Source organism: Sprattus sprattus (assembly GCF_963457725.1).
Source record: "Sprattus sprattus genome assembly, chromosome: 16".
Taxonomy (NCBI): domain Eukaryota; kingdom Metazoa; phylum Chordata; class Actinopteri; order Clupeiformes; family Clupeidae; genus Sprattus; species Sprattus sprattus.
The window spans coordinates 18,554,096-18,570,273 of NC_137914.1; the positions used below are offsets into that span (position 1 = coordinate 18,554,096).

Sequence of the window (16,178 nt, forward strand, 5' to 3'; positions counted from 1 at the left end):
CACTGCGTCTACGATCCTCAACGTCTTCTTCAAAAGAGCATGAACTGCACATTTTGAAACCCCTGTCTGCTTTGAAATCTTTGTCTGGGAGAGACCCTGCTGATGCAGTATAACTACGTTGTGTCTTGTTGCTGTGCTCAGTCTTACCATGTAAATAGATACAAAATAAACATTTATTGTTTACATTTTTCAAAGCATTCTTAGTTCATAGCATTTTTTCACACCTGCCTAAAACTTTTGCACAGTACTGTATGTCTTCAGTAAGATATAGTAAAACACATACTGTATATTCTGCATGACTCAAATTCCATTTTAGCCTTTTTGCTTTCACATATTTTGCATTGTCTTTGTTTTCAAAGGCAGAGCTAGTGCAACAAGAGTTATGAAATATACACATAGATTTTGAGGAGAGACGATGTTCATCTTAACTGAAGAAAAACCTGATCATCTTGCTGTGAATTTTTCCATTTCACTGGTGGGCCTAATTTAGGTGTGGTAGTTGAATATGTTGACGGTAGTTGAAGTCTTAGAAGGACTTTCCATGAACATGTCTTTACAAGTCTGGTATTGTCTTGTGTACTCACAGAGGCTTCTGGAATAGTGGCTAAGCTAAGGCCAAACCACCTGCCTGAGTTGTCATACTCCTCTATCTTTAGGATCTTATGCAAGTCTGATTTGATCTTTAATCTTATTTGACAGTCTCACACTATTTGCTCATAGATTATCGGATTATTTTAGTATCCTCATAGTTTATGAAGTGAGAAATTATGAATTGTTTACTTCCTATTATGACTCAGCATTTACTCTCAGATCTGATACGTTTATTGTTGATAGACAAACTACACAGAGCTACAAGTCATTTCCTGTGAGAAAACAGCCCTGTTTTCTTCTTTTTGAGCAGGCAGAGCCTTAATGACGTCATTTTCATTTAATTTGTTGATAGTCTCTAGGTTATTTAGGCCTTGTATGCTCACCTCATCAATTATGTGTCACGTTTAATTTACAAGTAGTCACGGTTGTTTACATATACGTCTTTAGCAGGATGTCCTTGCAAGTGTAGGCATGTTATTTTACATAAATGGAGCGTACAATTGCAATTAACTAAATGTCACAGTTTACTGAGAGACAAACACTAAGCACACAGGATAAACAAAATCCAAAAAACAGTGTAGCCTACAAAGAACATGTGCATCATTCGAAAAGAAAGTGTAACCTTTTTGGTAACTCAACATCAGCAAAAAAAAAAAAAAAAAAACTTGTGTGAACTATTCTAAAGTGATAAAGCCTATTCGATCAATAGGCTATCACATTGCAGGTCCTTTTTAATCCCTGTGAGCAACCAGGAACGACTCGTCCCACTGGCTTCTATCAGACAGTTTTAACTGTAATCCCCCCCCTCCTAGTTTCATTCAGAAGGTTGGAGGCGACGTTTGCTAAGTTTGAGTGCCTGCTGGAGCATTACGACTATTTAGAAATGGAGTGGCTGTCTGTTATCATATTTTTTGTTTTAATTAACTACACCAACGCTGGCGTGGACGGAATCCCCTGGACATACTCAGGTAAGTTTCTGCCAAATTATGTATTATATATCCTGTAAAGAGCACATATTCAAACAGCTATTTAAACAACGTAAAAGTGGTTGTTACGCTGTTAATAGGCTACAAATGTCGAGGCTCAAACTTGGAAAACTCATTTCTATTACGGGCTACTTGCTGTCATCAGTCGACTATTAAGGTACGAACAGAGTGATACTAAAGAGCTTACAAGTGAGTTTGGACAGCATTACATGCTTTGTGTCAAAATGGAAATGTACTTTGTTACGCTTGAAATAGTTATCTTGTAGCCTAATGATCAAGCGAGTATTGGGAAACGATGTTGATTGATTTATTGCGAAATCTCAGAAGAAGCCATGCTAGCATGTAGATTACTGTTTAAGTTAGTTTCTTGGTCTGTTGAGTAAGTTATAACAACGACAGACACTGATAATGCTGGTACATATGGTAGGCTATATAATCAAACCCGAAGCAGACAGTGAAGAGAGCACATAGACCATAAAGGTGTGTTACATACAAAGTCAGTGATTCTCGTGAAAATCCATCGCATCAAGGACTAAGAATAAGCACAGGTAAAACATTTTTAATATTGGTCCTATATTTGATCTCTTGGCACCTAACTTGTTGTAAACCAAAGACTCTTGGAATACTTGTATCAATGCCATTAGCATTCATTAACTTTAATCAGCCTGAATAAGCTGTTGTAGGTAATTAAGCCAGATTTAACACTTGGAAATTCATCTCTGCTTTTGATTCGCATGTGCCTCGCTCATTTGATAGAAGGTGCAATGGACCAGATGCACTGGGCAGAAGAGTACCCTGCGTGCGGTGGCCACAAACAGTCTCCAATTGACATCCAGCGGCGTAACGTTCGCCACAACCCACGTATGCCAGATGTGGAGCTTACTGGATATGATGAGATAAACGGGAAATTTCTCATGACCAACAATGGGCATTCAGGTAGGATAAAGATCCACAAACCGTTACTGAACATGTAGCCTACACTAATGGTATTCATGCAGTGGCGGTCCGTGCATTTCACGACTAGGCCTTCAGCGATGTCCTACGAGCTAAGTTCCGGTATTCAATAAGAGGAGGAGCGCACGATGCGCTACGCCTCATCTGGTGAATGAGACGCGCATTGCATGCGATCTGAGGCGTAGCGCACGAAGCGGGCCGCTCGAGGCGCATTGCGCATTGCCTAATAAACGTGGTTGACACGGCGCACATAGCCTACTATGAACGTGGTTGAGACTCTTATTAAAGCTCTTACTCTTTCTCACAGACAAAACAAATAGCTACACGCTCAAGCAATGTCATTTATTTTTTAAAGAGACAAAACAAATAGCTACACGGTCAAGCAATGTCATTTATTTCTTTAAGAGGAGGAGCGCACGATGCGAGTCGCCTCACCTGGTGAATGAGACGCGCATTGCATGCGATCTGAGGCGTAGCGCACGAAGCGGGCCGATCGAGGCGCATTGCGCATTGCCTGATAAACGTGGTTGACACGGCGCACATAGCCTAGGCTACTATAAACGTGGTTGAGACTCTTATTAAAGCTCTTACTCTTTCTCACAGACAAAACAAATAGCTACACGGTCAAGCAATGTCATTTATTTTTTAAAGAGACAAAACAAATAGCTACACGGTCAAGCATTGTCATTTATTTCTTTAAAGAGACAAATCAAATAGCTATATGGTCAAGCATTGTCATTTATTTCCACGGAAAAAACGAAAACGAATCCAACTTACATTACCACTGCACACTGACAACCTTACAGATAATGTATATAAGTTGTACTAGCATTTGTATTTAAAGTTTACAATTTAATCTACCAAAGAACTCACCGTTAAACAATACAACTCCCACAAGTTGACAATGATAACATGACGCAAATGTTGCGCGCGCACATGTGATTGACAACACTGGCGCACACAGGGGGTTGTGGTCAGCTTTACACATGAACTTCCCCAAAAATCAAGAGGTCAAAAAATTAGATTAGATTAGATTAATTAGATTAGATTCAACTTTATTGTCATTGCACAGAGTGCAAGTACTGAGACAACGGGTTCTTACCAGAAGTACAGATAGCAAGAGTTCAGAGTAGGCTATTCTATATTCTATAGTGGTAATATAAAATAAATAGATGGGATGTACCTATACAGTACAGATATGACAGTACAAGATATATGGGGTATGAGCAGTAGTAACATTGGCAGCAATAGTTGGTCATTAGTGCAGATATGATACAGGTAGATGCAAAGGGCTGATGCAGGAGTAAGTACATGTGAAGGTAACAATAGAAGTTATGTATGAGGTAAGAGGCATGATAAGATATACAGTGGTGGCCAAAATTATTAGAACACCTGACAGATCTGAGAATGATTACCTTTTTTTTGCCTCCAAAACATGATTTAATTTCATAATGTTCATGAAACATGCAGATGGCTGTTCTGAGCACAACAAATATCAGATGAAGTGAGTCCTACTGTTTTTATCCACTTTTATTATTTAATATGTGGTACGCCCACCTTTTGCAGCAATTACAGCAGCACATCTCTCTGGCATAGAGTCAATATATTTCTTGAGAACTTCAACACAAATGTTATCCCATGCCTTCTGCAACTCAAGCCAAAGGCTTTCCTTGGAATTTCCAATAGATCTGTCGAGTTTATTTTCCAACTTGCCCCGAATTTGCTTGATGGGTTTGAAGTCCAGACTTTGAGAGGGCCGGTCCATCATTTTCAATGTTCCAGCAGATTCCTTGTCGCCAGTAGATCCGGCAATAGTTAAAATAATGTTTAGGGTCATTGTCCTCTTGGAAAATAAATCCAGGCTCAATAAGATGTCTCCAAGAAGGAACTCTGTGCCTCACCAGAATGTTGTGGTATACTTTTGTATCCATGATGCCATCAATTTAGCCAAAGTCACCTGTTCCTGAGGCTTAAATTGCACCTCACACTATAATACTACCCCCTCCTTGTAAACTGTTGGCAAGAGACACTAATTTTTATATCTCTCCCCCTCACTTCGTGGAACATCCACGCTTTGCTTGTTGCCAAACTATTCAAACCTGGACTCATCAGTACACAACACTTAAACCAATCTTTCTTTGTCCATTTCTTGTGTTCTTTTGCAAAATTCAGGCGTTACACTCAATTGTTCTCTTTCAGTAATGTTTCTTTGCTGCTATTCTGCCAAAAAAACCTTCTTCTCCCAGTTTTCGACGGACAGTTCTTGAAGACACTGTTGCACCATTAGTCATTGTGATGTTGATATTGTAAAGTCTTTTTTAAGAAATAAATCACATTGAAATAAATTGCATTGTGAATTTAATTTTTCTTTCGAGCTTTAATAAGAGTCAACCACGTTTATTAGGCAATGTGCGCACGCAATGCGCCTCGAGCGACTCTCTTCGTGCGCTACGCCTCAGATCGCATGCAATGCGCGTCTCATTCACCAAGTGAGTCGACTCGCATCGTGCGCTCCTCCTCTCATTGAATACTAGTTCTTACCTGGGAGCTGGTCCTACACGATGTTAAACTGAGTGAATCCACCTCCTAATACCATCATTATGATGCCATGGCTCTCGAACCATTATATTTATACAGAAAGGCAGTATAAGTGAGCATTGCATCACCATAACATAGTCGAGTACAACAGACTTTATTCATATTTCCGGAGCATTTAAAATCAATACGTATTAACAATACATTACGAGTAGTAAACTCTCAGTTATATGATCGCTTGAATATAACTGTCACAACTTAAAAATAAAAGGCGATTTTCAGGGATTAGTCTACAAAGTTGTATTAAGTCCACCGAAAGTAGCCTTTGTGAGCTTTAACAAGTTTGTCCACTAAACATCGCATTGTCCCACCTGCAAAGCAGTTTCATTAAACTTCCCATCCTCACGATATCCAGTTTTTCTTGAAAGTTCCGTCTAGAAAATGCCGTTGTAATTGTATCAAAAACTGGAATGATCAAGTTGGTGTAAACTAGTTTATTTGAGTTGGTTATTGTAATTATATTCAGTCTTACCAATTGAAACAACTAGCATAATAAGCATTGAAACCGATGTACGTCGTTAGCCAGCTAAACTGAGCACTGAAGCGCTGCATCGGTCTGCCTCAGTATCCAATCAAAGGACGTTTACGTGTCACGTTCAACGCGAGGGAGGAAAGAAATCTTCCGGGCCTTCTAGAAGGCCCAGTGTCGCCAACTCGAAATCTGATTGGTTGTCACAACTGTCTGTTTCAGTTCATTCAACTTAAATGAACTGAAACAGCCAGTTGTGATAACCAATCAGATGTACACGGGCCTTCAATGTGAATTCTGAAGGCCTCAAGGAAGATTTCTGTTCTCGGGGAAGATTTCTCGGAGCGTGGAAACACATGATAGCTGAAATATGATTGGATGAAAGCTCTAACATAAATGAACAACGCTGGAAGCTATGAAATGAAGATAATGGACTATGGGGAATAATTTAATACATATTTATGAAAAGAAAATATTAAAATTAAATTTATTTTATTACATTTATTGTCTGATGATGTTTAGGCCAGCAGAGAAGGCCTTGAAGGCCCTGACGGACCACCACTGTATTCATGATGTATTTGAACAACAGTTGCTATTGCAACACAAGTTTTGAGATAGCCATGACTCACTTTTGACTCACAACTCGTTCTGCCACCTCTTGTCCATTGTTCTTGTAAATGTTCCTCTATTAAAGCTGTAATACTTAGTCAAATTACTGGACCCAAATAAGGGGGGAAATGTACTTTACTATCCGTGTTATAGTAATGTGTTGACAAGAATTTCACTCTTTGCCCTCCATTTGTCATTGCAATGCATTCAGTTATTTTTTGGGAAAACAGCAGGGATGAAGGAATTAAGTTCAATGAAAAGCATTTTCGATCACCCATGGCCCTAATGGCCTGTATTATTTTCATGGCTTGTGACTATTGACTGACACACATGTCTCCATGCATATGTGGTGAGAAAACCTTCAGGCATTTTTAGTGTATGTTGGCTCCTCTGCCATAGATAAACCTGCATCTCTGAAACACCATTTACTCTGACCCAGATTAGAGTTTAAGGTAATCGCTTGCAAAAGTTTGAACTTGGTGACTTGACTATTACAAAATGTGGTAACATCTAATGCACATTGACAGTTCAGATTGACCTCCCCCCTACCATGATGATCACCGAGGGGCTTCCTGACCGCTACACAGCTGTGCAGATGCATCTGCACTGGGGCGGCTGGGACCTGGAGGCCAGTGGAGCTGAACACACAGTGGATGGCATACGTTACATGGCAGAGGTGCGTGCCTTAGCATCACCCACATCACATAAAATATCCTAATCTCACTTCCAACGTCACATGAAACGTTTACATTTCATTCTATGTCATGAGGGATATTCATTATATTCCTAGTAAACCTTTTTCTTCTACTGCCTTGTTCCTCTTGTTGCCTTTTTCCTCTTGAAATGACATGTAGAAAGTATACACCCACTCAAGTTAGACCTCATGAGAGATTCCCACAGGACCCAAATAGTTCAATGTGCTCCATTTCATCATGCCGTATATTAAGTGTGAAAAGTAAAAGGAGAAGTCTTATTCTTGATGTTTCAAAAAAGGGCTAAGAGAAGGATGGACCCAGGGGGTCCCCACAACCTGACTTAAAAGCTTTTGTAAGTTGATACGTAATGCACTATAGTATGATTTCACCAGCTCTCTCTGCCTACTCTTACAGCTTCATGTTGTCCACTATAACTCTGAGAAGTACAAGAGCTTTGCAGAGGCCAAAGATAAGTCTGATGGACTGGCAGTTCTGGCCTTCTTTTATGAGGTGAGAAACACGTAATATTCAAACAATCATTGCAAAATTATAATTTCCTTCCTTGATATCTTACTCATTTCCTTATAGATCTGTATAGCTCTGATGAAACTGTGCCACGTGCAACACTGCCATCTAGTGAAGAGTGGAATATCCTGCAGTGTAGCTTTACCCGCTATATGTTCCAGACCATTAGTAATGCATTATCATACATGACATTTTTAAGGCACACGAGCAACTAAAATAATGCATTGAAAGGAACCACACAGAAGCAACCTCTGTCTGTCACAAGGCTTCAGTTCTTTGAGTGAGGCGCGAGGCAATCTGGACTAGGTGCTAAGTGACCCTGTACCCTCTGATAAATGTGGCACCAGAGAGGTGTCAGACCCCAGCCACAGTAAATGGCCACATTGATCTGATGATTGCGTGTTGGCGCTGGCTGATGTTGTGGTCTCATAGGAATGCATTCAGGTCACCAGCAGAAAAGGTCACTGTTCCTGCAGGAGGTCATCACCTTGGCAACAGTGCCACAGATCCTCTCAGCTGCACTGTTTTGTCAAGATTCTGAATTACCAGCTGGCAAAAATTAGCTTTGTCATATGTATTTGTAGTCCCCAATAAATATGTGAAACAATGTTAGATTTTAGTCTCCAGGTGGCCATTCTGTTAAAAGCATATTTAATCAAAAAGTCTCAAGTATACATGCATTTTTGTATTTTTTGTATTTGATGACGCAGTTGGCACAGACACTGTTAGATGATATCTCCATGTCTCAACTGTTCCTCATAAATGAGTGGTGTTACGTGACACGCATTTAACATTTATAAGATGAGTATTTGTGTGTTTGAGTGTGTAGTTTTAGCTGTTTGTGCTTTTGTGTTGCAGGATGGGCACTTCGAGAACACCTACTACAGTGATTTTATCTCCAACTTAGCAAAAGTCAAATATGCAGGTGAAGCATAAATAGAGTAATATACATCTTCTTGTCACCAGTGGTGTGCTTTGACCCCAGTAGACTCACACACCTGCAGACAGTCACCAAATGTATTATTTATCTGCACTGTTTTCTTTTACAGGTCAGTCCATGAACCTCTCCACCATCAATGTCCGCTCCATGCTCCCGGAGAATATGAATCACTTCTTCAGATACGAAGGATCGCTCACTACACCACCTTGCTATGAGAGCATCATATGGACTGTGTTTGACACGCCCATCACTCTCTCTCACAATCAAGTATACTCAACTCAGCATACTCCACTCTGTCTTTGTTCCTACTCTTTTGACATTTCTGACATTTTTGTGTTTTGCCATGGACGCTGAATTATTCTTTGGTAGATTACTCTCAGTGCACAATTCTACAGAATGTATAAGGTGTTAACATATTGTATAATAATATACTAATAATGTGATCATAATTGTCATGTGACTTCATTAGGCTAATTTTGCACCCTGGGTTTAGGGTTATTTATTTATTTATTCATTATATCCCCTCTATTATTATTAATGTTACATTTCTTTTTATAGTTTGTTGTATATGTGAGGTGACCTTGGGTGTCATGAAAGGCACTTTAAATTAGTTTTTATTAATATATATTAAATGTATTATTATAATCGTGGATATACAGAGTGTATATGTATAATGCTCACAGTGTTCTGAATCAACGGACTCCTGCAGATTAGGAAGCTGGAGAGTACTCTAATGGACCATGACAACAAGACCCTGTGGAATGACTACCGCATAGCCCAGCCCCTGAATGACCGCGTGGTGGAGTCCTCTTTCCTGCCTCGCCTGGGCAAAGGATGTAAGTGCACCACCTCACATGTTTACCATGCAGCTGTGGCGTGTACTGGTGACCATACCAGCCTATCTGTTTTTGTCTTCATTCTTCTATCTTTTTTTCCTTCTTACAGCGTTCTGTCGCCAAGAAGAGATCGAATACAAACTTTTGAAGATCGAGAGCCTGATAACATCCCTCGGAAAATACATACGCACAAGTAGGCTTGGCATGATATAGGCACATCCATATGTTGACCTGAAATTATTGTGGTTCAATCATGACCAGCTACACATTTATTATAGTGCAATTTAATTTCAGAATTGTCCTGTCTTGCTTTCTTTACCTTTACACAGGTGCCATGGGGGATGCTAGACCTACAAGTAAGTGAGGGCTTCATACTTTACACCTGGAGAAATTATCTGTCTTTGATTGTACATTACAAGTGAACCCTGATTAGAATAGGCTGAAGAGCTCTGCCTAATTGGCGTGTTTGGGTTTGTGTGTTCCTCCAGGGCCGCGGGCTCTGTACCCGCTGGTGCTGCACTTCACCGAGCGCAACACAGGCAGCTACGCACTGGCCCACCTGACCCACCCCATGAGCTTGCAGTCCTTCACGGCCTGCATGGGCATCCGGACACGCTACCCCGGGGAGGCGCACACCATCTTCTCCTACTCCACACCCGCGCACGACAACGAGCTCGTCGTCACCATGGGCCAAGACGTGGGGCTGTGGATCGGCAACGAGTTTGTCAGCCTGCCCCACGATCTGCGCGCCTTCAACTGGGCCCACTACTGCATGACCTGGGCATCCCACACCGGTGGCGCTGAGCTGTGGATCAACGGCATGGTTGGGGAGGAGCAGTACCTGCGGGCCGGCTACACCGTCGCGTCCGGAGGCATGTTCATCCTGGGGAAGGACCAGGACGGCTTCCTGGGGATCTCAGACCAGGATGCGTTCGTTGGCCACATGACAGATGTGAATGTGTGGGACTACGTGCTGAGCGCGGGGGAGATCCGCGAGCAGATGTCCTGCGAGAACGGCACCGTCAGAGGGAACGTGCTCAGCTGGGGGGTCACGCAGCTCAGCCTGTACGGAGGCGTGCAGCTGGACACGGACCACAGGTGCCCTTGAAACACATGGTCTCGCAGTTGGCTAGTCTGAATTCAGTGTGTTTAAAGATGTTCACAACCTCTGCGTAGACTATCCCAAAGATATCATATGAATTTTCATACGAGTTATATAGAATGTTACTCAATTTTATATTTCATTAAAAAAAAAATGGTTTTATGCCTTGTCATAATGCCTGATGGCCATATTGATTGGTTGTTTTTTTATTCACTGGCCCACTTTTTTATGGACATAGTTGGCCTAATTCATATCTGTATGTCCTCAATAAACCAATACTTGCAAAATTTGGTTTTGGTTGCTTGATTCAGAGATGGATGATTTTTAAGGTCACATCTGCCCGCTGTTTACTATGGGTTAGGAGTCAATGAGGCACATTCAACATGGCAGAATACTGACACTAGCAAGTTTGTATATTTTAGTTCTTTTTCTGAGCTGCTCATGGGTACTTTTCAGTATATTACCCTTGACCACCCACAACATATGACACAGGACATACAAATAAATACTATTTAAATGCATATCAGATGCTTCCATTTCAAAGCTAAACAAAAAAGTTTGGTCCTTCAAGGCTCAGTGCCTCTCAAAATGCTGTGACTTTGTCCCACTCCTCTTTAGTGTCGCTCTCTGCCTTTTCCACCTTGATATCCACCCTGTTCCTCTTAGCGAACAGCTGGCTGATCCCCTGGAAGGTTTTGTTCTTGGTCTCGGGGATGACCGCCCAGATATAGACCAGAGTGATGAAACAGATCACCCCGAAGATGACAAAGCTGTAAGGCCCCAGTCCCTCCTGCAGAAACACAGAGGCACCTTTTAGTGTTGTTCATCACCGACACTCCTCATGAGTAATCCCATTGAGTTTGACTTGGTAGGAGGAAATAAGAGACTTTACCACAGTTTCACCTCCAGCCTTCTACAGCTCAGGCTTATAAGGAAACAATGAACTACTTAATTGCATTTCCTTCCTACTGAATGGAGGAATTAGAAACACTGCCATATGCTCATGGGTTTTCAATTCCACAAGCTGATCCTGCTAAATGCATATAATCATATGTAGTAAATGGAAAAGAAAAATGTGACTCCCGTTGGATGATGTCCCCCCACGCCCACCACCATTTAACACTCATTTGTATGCATTGATGTCTTACCTCAAGATAGGGGAAGACCAGGCCCACGGTGAAGTTGGAGAGCCAGTGCACGGAGCCGGCGACCATGAAGGCAGCGGGTCTGGACGACTGCCGGAATATCTCTGTGGTGATGACATAAGGGATCGGGCCTGGAAAGACAGGAGAAAGCAGGTGATGGAGAGAGTTGGGAGCCTGGCAACCATACATCCTCATTGATCTCTCAGCTCAATATTACCGGCATCTTATTTTAATGCCTGCTTCTTTCTGGGAGCCGATATCTTGTGGTCAGCAGGTATTGACCGCAGTAAAACTCATCACAGTTCCCTGTAAACTTTTGTGCATACTGCAAAAATGTATAGTCTCACCATCATGCATTTTATCAGCCATCTACAGCTATCAATAGTATATTTGAAGCTCCTAATTAGTATTAGAAATCAAGTAGATACATGGCACATGGATGCAGGGGAGGTCTTACTTGGTCCAATGGCATGTCCTATGACGTAGATGATTACACATGCAATACTGACATAGGGCATCCAGCTCAGGCCCTCCTGTTGGAGAGAAACAGAGAAATAGAGAGATGGGCGGGAGAGAGAAAGAGAGAGAGGGAAAGAGAGAAATAGAGAGCAGCTGCTGTAAACTGTGAAATAAATCAGCCAGCTTTATTGGCCTCCCCTGTTTACACCGATTCAAGTATGCAACCGCAGCAGATCCAGCTGCTCAGGAGTTCAATTCCCAAACAGTCCCCAGCTAAACTGTGGCAGTCTGATTTAAAAGGGCCCAGTGTCAGGTGACCAAGCTGTTATGACTGTTTTTGAAAGAGAGCTCTGGCATGGAGGAGGTGTGGGTTACTGAATGCTTAATAACAGTTGTATGTGTTTCCGGTTGCGTACCTGAAAGTTGAGGGCGATGGTCAGGACAAAACACGCGACACAGCATATCGCGAAGCCAAGGAGAAGCAGCAGCTTCCTGCCCGAGGCCTCCACTATAAATACCTGATAAACAAGATTCATTTATCACAGCACTCTGTTCTCACACAGCTCAGCTTTCATCAGGTAGATATGCAAACTAGGAGTGACTGTTTGGAGCACAATTAGCAGAGGACAAGTTGTGCTTAAAAAAGGTGAGGAGAAAGGTGTGAACCTTACCGCTGCAACGGTCATGAAGACATTCACACTTCCTGTTCCAACTGTCACAAACTGTATGTCATTCTCCTTCACACCAGCAGAGAGGAAGATGCTGTCTGCATAATAGTAAATCTGTGGGGGGGGAGCAATGATTAAGTTTAAGTTACACTTACAATGAGAAGGAACTTTGGCTCTTGGTTTAGTCACATACTCATACATATCTGCCTCATCATATCTGCACTATTGACCACTATTGCTGCTAATGTTACTACTGCTCATTCCCCATATATATTATATTGTACTGTATACATCCCATCTATTTATTTTTATATTACCACTATACATATGCACAATACTCACTTCTGGTTAGATGCTAACTGCATTTCGTTGTCTCAGTACTTGTACTCTGTGCAATGACAATTGAATCTAATCTAATCTAATGTACTATTTCAAATCATATTGTGCCATGGTAAAGAATATCCCTGATTATCAAAATGCTGCGTTATTCACCTCCAGTTGTTGTGAATGGCTGATTTTTCTTCATTAATACACCATAACCTCTTGCCACCCCATACATCAGAGAATCCCCACTGGATTTGAACCCAGAGAGTTCTAGAATTAGAAAGGTTATGAGGGCATGACCTTGTGACAGAGATCAGTCAGGGTCTTCCTGTTGCATCCAGCAGGCGCTGTGTCCACCCACAGGGAGTCCACCCACACTCACCGCGTTGACTCCGGACAGCTGCTGGCCCATGTTCATGATGATGATGGAGATAAGCTGCCAGCGCAGCGAGCGGAAGGACAGGAGGTTGAGGATGGACAGACGCCCCTCCGCCCTCTCCGACTGGTCCTCCTCGCGCATCTCACACAGCTCATCGTCCACGTCGTCCCAGCCACGTACGCGCTGCAGGGCTTCAGAGGAGTACAAGGAAGTTAGGATCACTAAGATGATGCAGGACTGAGTGAACACCAAATTCAGGGTAACGCGTGCCATATGTGCCATATCCCAGGTTAGATTAGTTTGAAAACAGTACTGGTAGAGCTCATTGGTATGAAATTGGTTATCAAATTGGTATGAAAAAGAACCACGCCTTACCAGGTTTCCACTGGAAAGACTTCACCAGATCGAGGCAGACAGTGTATTACCTTTCCTGGCTGCGTGCTCGTCTCCTTTCTGGATAAGTAGGTAGCGTGGGCTCTCAGGGAAGAAGGGCAGCAGCAGGAGCTCCAGCACAGCCGGGACCCCAGTGAGGGCCAGCATGATGGGCCAGCCTGGGAAGAGGGGGGAGAGGGGTGACAAAGTGCAGGAAGTGACCCAACTGCATGGGCTCTTCAGCGGTCGGGGGCATAGGTCGGGGGCCCCAGCTTAGCAGGCTTACAGAGGCCTACGGAGGCCCGTCTGGCACAGTTCAGGCACCGGTGCAAATCCATCATCCACACTGCGGTTTGTGGGAAACATCTGGTTGTGGCTTAGTGAGTCACATTCATGTAGGAAGAGGGTTTCACAGGGACTAAGTCATACAACCGAAATGTACACACTCACAGAGTGTTTGCGTTTGGATCATTGTTGTTATTGACTCACCTCCAACAGAGACATTTAGTTTCCATAGAAATAATCACTTCCCTGTCACACTAGTCCCCACTTCAAACCACTAATTTTTCTGATGGCCAATTAAATCCTCTGGATTCCAAATAAATACTTACTGTACTGTTTACATATCTTTAGGAATTTGGAGCAGTATGACAGGGACAAATACCACCAGTGGACTCAAAATACTGCTTGCTTTATCTTTTCTCCTTTAGACGGTCAAACCTGATTAATACAGGGCCGATGCCATTCTAAATGCAAAGTCTTTGAAATCAAATGTAGGGGGTTTCAAATGATCTTTTAAATAAGAGCTGGAACTCAGTACTCTGAGACATACTGTACCTTCTTGGTTGCCCAAGATATACCGAATGCCAAACACTTGGGCAGTAAGGATGCCAATGGTGATGAAAAGCTGGGGCACTATGCCAATGGCACCCCTTAGATTTTTCGGTGCGAGTTCCCCCAAGTACATAGGCACCACATTGGAAGAGAGGCCTGAAAAAACACAAACATGGGCATCATTTCTCTAGCCCAATCCATTTGCTCTCAGCTGCCAATGGATAACTCTGCCACGTGTTCATCTGAGTCAAACAAACCTGCACAGATGCCCACTAAAAAGCGCGCTATAATGACAATCTCGTAGGAGTTGGCCACCTCACTCAACCCCATCATTATCGCAGGGACTATGGAGAAGATGTTGTTGAAGAGGAGGGTTCCTTTTCTGACAAGGAAAAATAAACAAGTGACACAGAGGAGCCACATATCACAAATGCTGATCTGCTTGATAAGGTGGATAGATATCACTGATTTATGGATTTGACCAGAGTGCGTATCTGATCCAAATGATAGTAAACTACAGAGTCGGCTGGACTGCAATGAATAATCACTAAGATATATTTTTGTTATGCTCTTTACCTTCCTAATTTGTTGACCAAAGGGCCTACCATGAGAGATCCAAAGAAGCCTCCAAGCGGGTACATTGAGACGGTCAGGGACCACAGGAGTGTCAGGAGGCTGCTGTCCATTACTGCTCCATAGCGAAGTTCATACGCGCGCTGATAGAACATCTTCATGTACTTTAAGACAGAGCCAAGAAATCAGCACTTGCCAAGAAAGCCAGAGCATAATAATGAAGTGCCTATCAAGATCAATTTTAGAGTGTAATAGGAGTGTAATATTACTGGGGTTGGGGAGTTGACCACTGCAACATTGTAACCATACTGGAAAGAGGAGCCAAAAGTGGAGATGAGCGTTGCCAATGCCAAGACAAGAGTCAGCCTCTGGAGAACACAGTGAACAGGAATCCATTATTTACAAGTGGAACAAGTCAATTACATGGTAAGGGACACCAAAAATCATCTCTTCCTTTAGTATCTGGCTGTGTTAATGGGTTTAGTATATGACTGTGTTAACAGGTTTTGACAGAACACTACATGTCACATAAAACACCACAGCAGCACATTTTCTTTGTCTTTTTTAGTTAAAAAAATGCATATTTATGAGCATTTATAGTTGCTTTTAGTTTAATGCATAATTATTTAAAAGGCTTACTTCTTTTCTCTCAGCTCTCTCTCCCATTTTCTCCATGTTTCTGATACGTCTCTGTTGTTTGAAAACAGCTTCTCAGGCAAGGTTTAAGGTGAACCTTGGACTTTGTATCAAACACTCTTCCATAAACTACTCCTGCAACGCGTTTCCCTGATCTTCGAATATGTAATAAGCAAGCTCAGATATTACATTAGTAGTAGGTGTATTGATCAGTTTCCCAAACAAATGTAAAGTCTAACTAGAAAATGCATTTCCTAAAGGAAATACCAGTTATACAAAGTTAAGAAAGTAAGAGGAAAGGAAAGAAGAGTAAACAAGAGTGAAAGAAGAAAGGAAAAAAGAGTGAACAAGAGTGGCTATGGATAAAGACAGCAAAGAGAGAGTGAAGAGGGAAAAAACTGAAAGAAAGAGAGAAAATGGAGTTAGGCAGAGAGATGGAGTGTAAGAAAGAGGAGTTGGAAAGGGAAGAAAAAAACAAGTGGATGG

General features: G+C 42.2%; 2 protein-coding genes across 2 annotated transcripts; one reads left to right on the forward strand and one right to left on the reverse strand.

Moving 5' to 3' along the window:
• Positions 1-1,428: 1,428 nt before the first annotated feature.
• On the forward strand, positions 1,429-10,308 carry ca6 (carbonic anhydrase VI; the record flags this gene model as incomplete). The annotated part of the gene is made up of 9 exons (XM_080853828.1): positions 1,429-1,559; positions 2,334-2,513; positions 6,732-6,880; positions 7,314-7,409; positions 8,283-8,349; positions 8,474-8,631; positions 9,074-9,200; positions 9,310-9,393; positions 9,689-10,308. The coding sequence occupies exons 1-9, from the start codon at positions 1,475-1,477 to the stop codon at positions 10,306-10,308; spliced, it is 1,566 nt and encodes a 521-aa protein (XP_080709954.1). The 5' UTR covers positions 1,429-1,474.
• Positions 10,309-10,885: 577 nt separating this feature from the next.
• On the reverse strand, positions 10,886-15,731 carry slc2a5 (solute carrier family 2 member 5; the record flags this gene model as incomplete). Its single annotated transcript, XM_080854422.1, has 12 exons — positions 10,886-11,092; positions 11,451-11,578; positions 11,905-11,980; positions 12,323-12,424; positions 12,578-12,688; positions 13,281-13,468; positions 13,703-13,828; positions 14,487-14,639; positions 14,741-14,865; positions 15,060-15,220; positions 15,326-15,424; positions 15,696-15,731. The coding sequence occupies 12 exons, from the start codon at positions 15,729-15,731 to the stop codon at positions 10,886-10,888; spliced, it is 1,512 nt and encodes a 503-aa protein (XP_080710548.1).
• Positions 15,732-16,178: the final 447 nt, after the last annotated feature.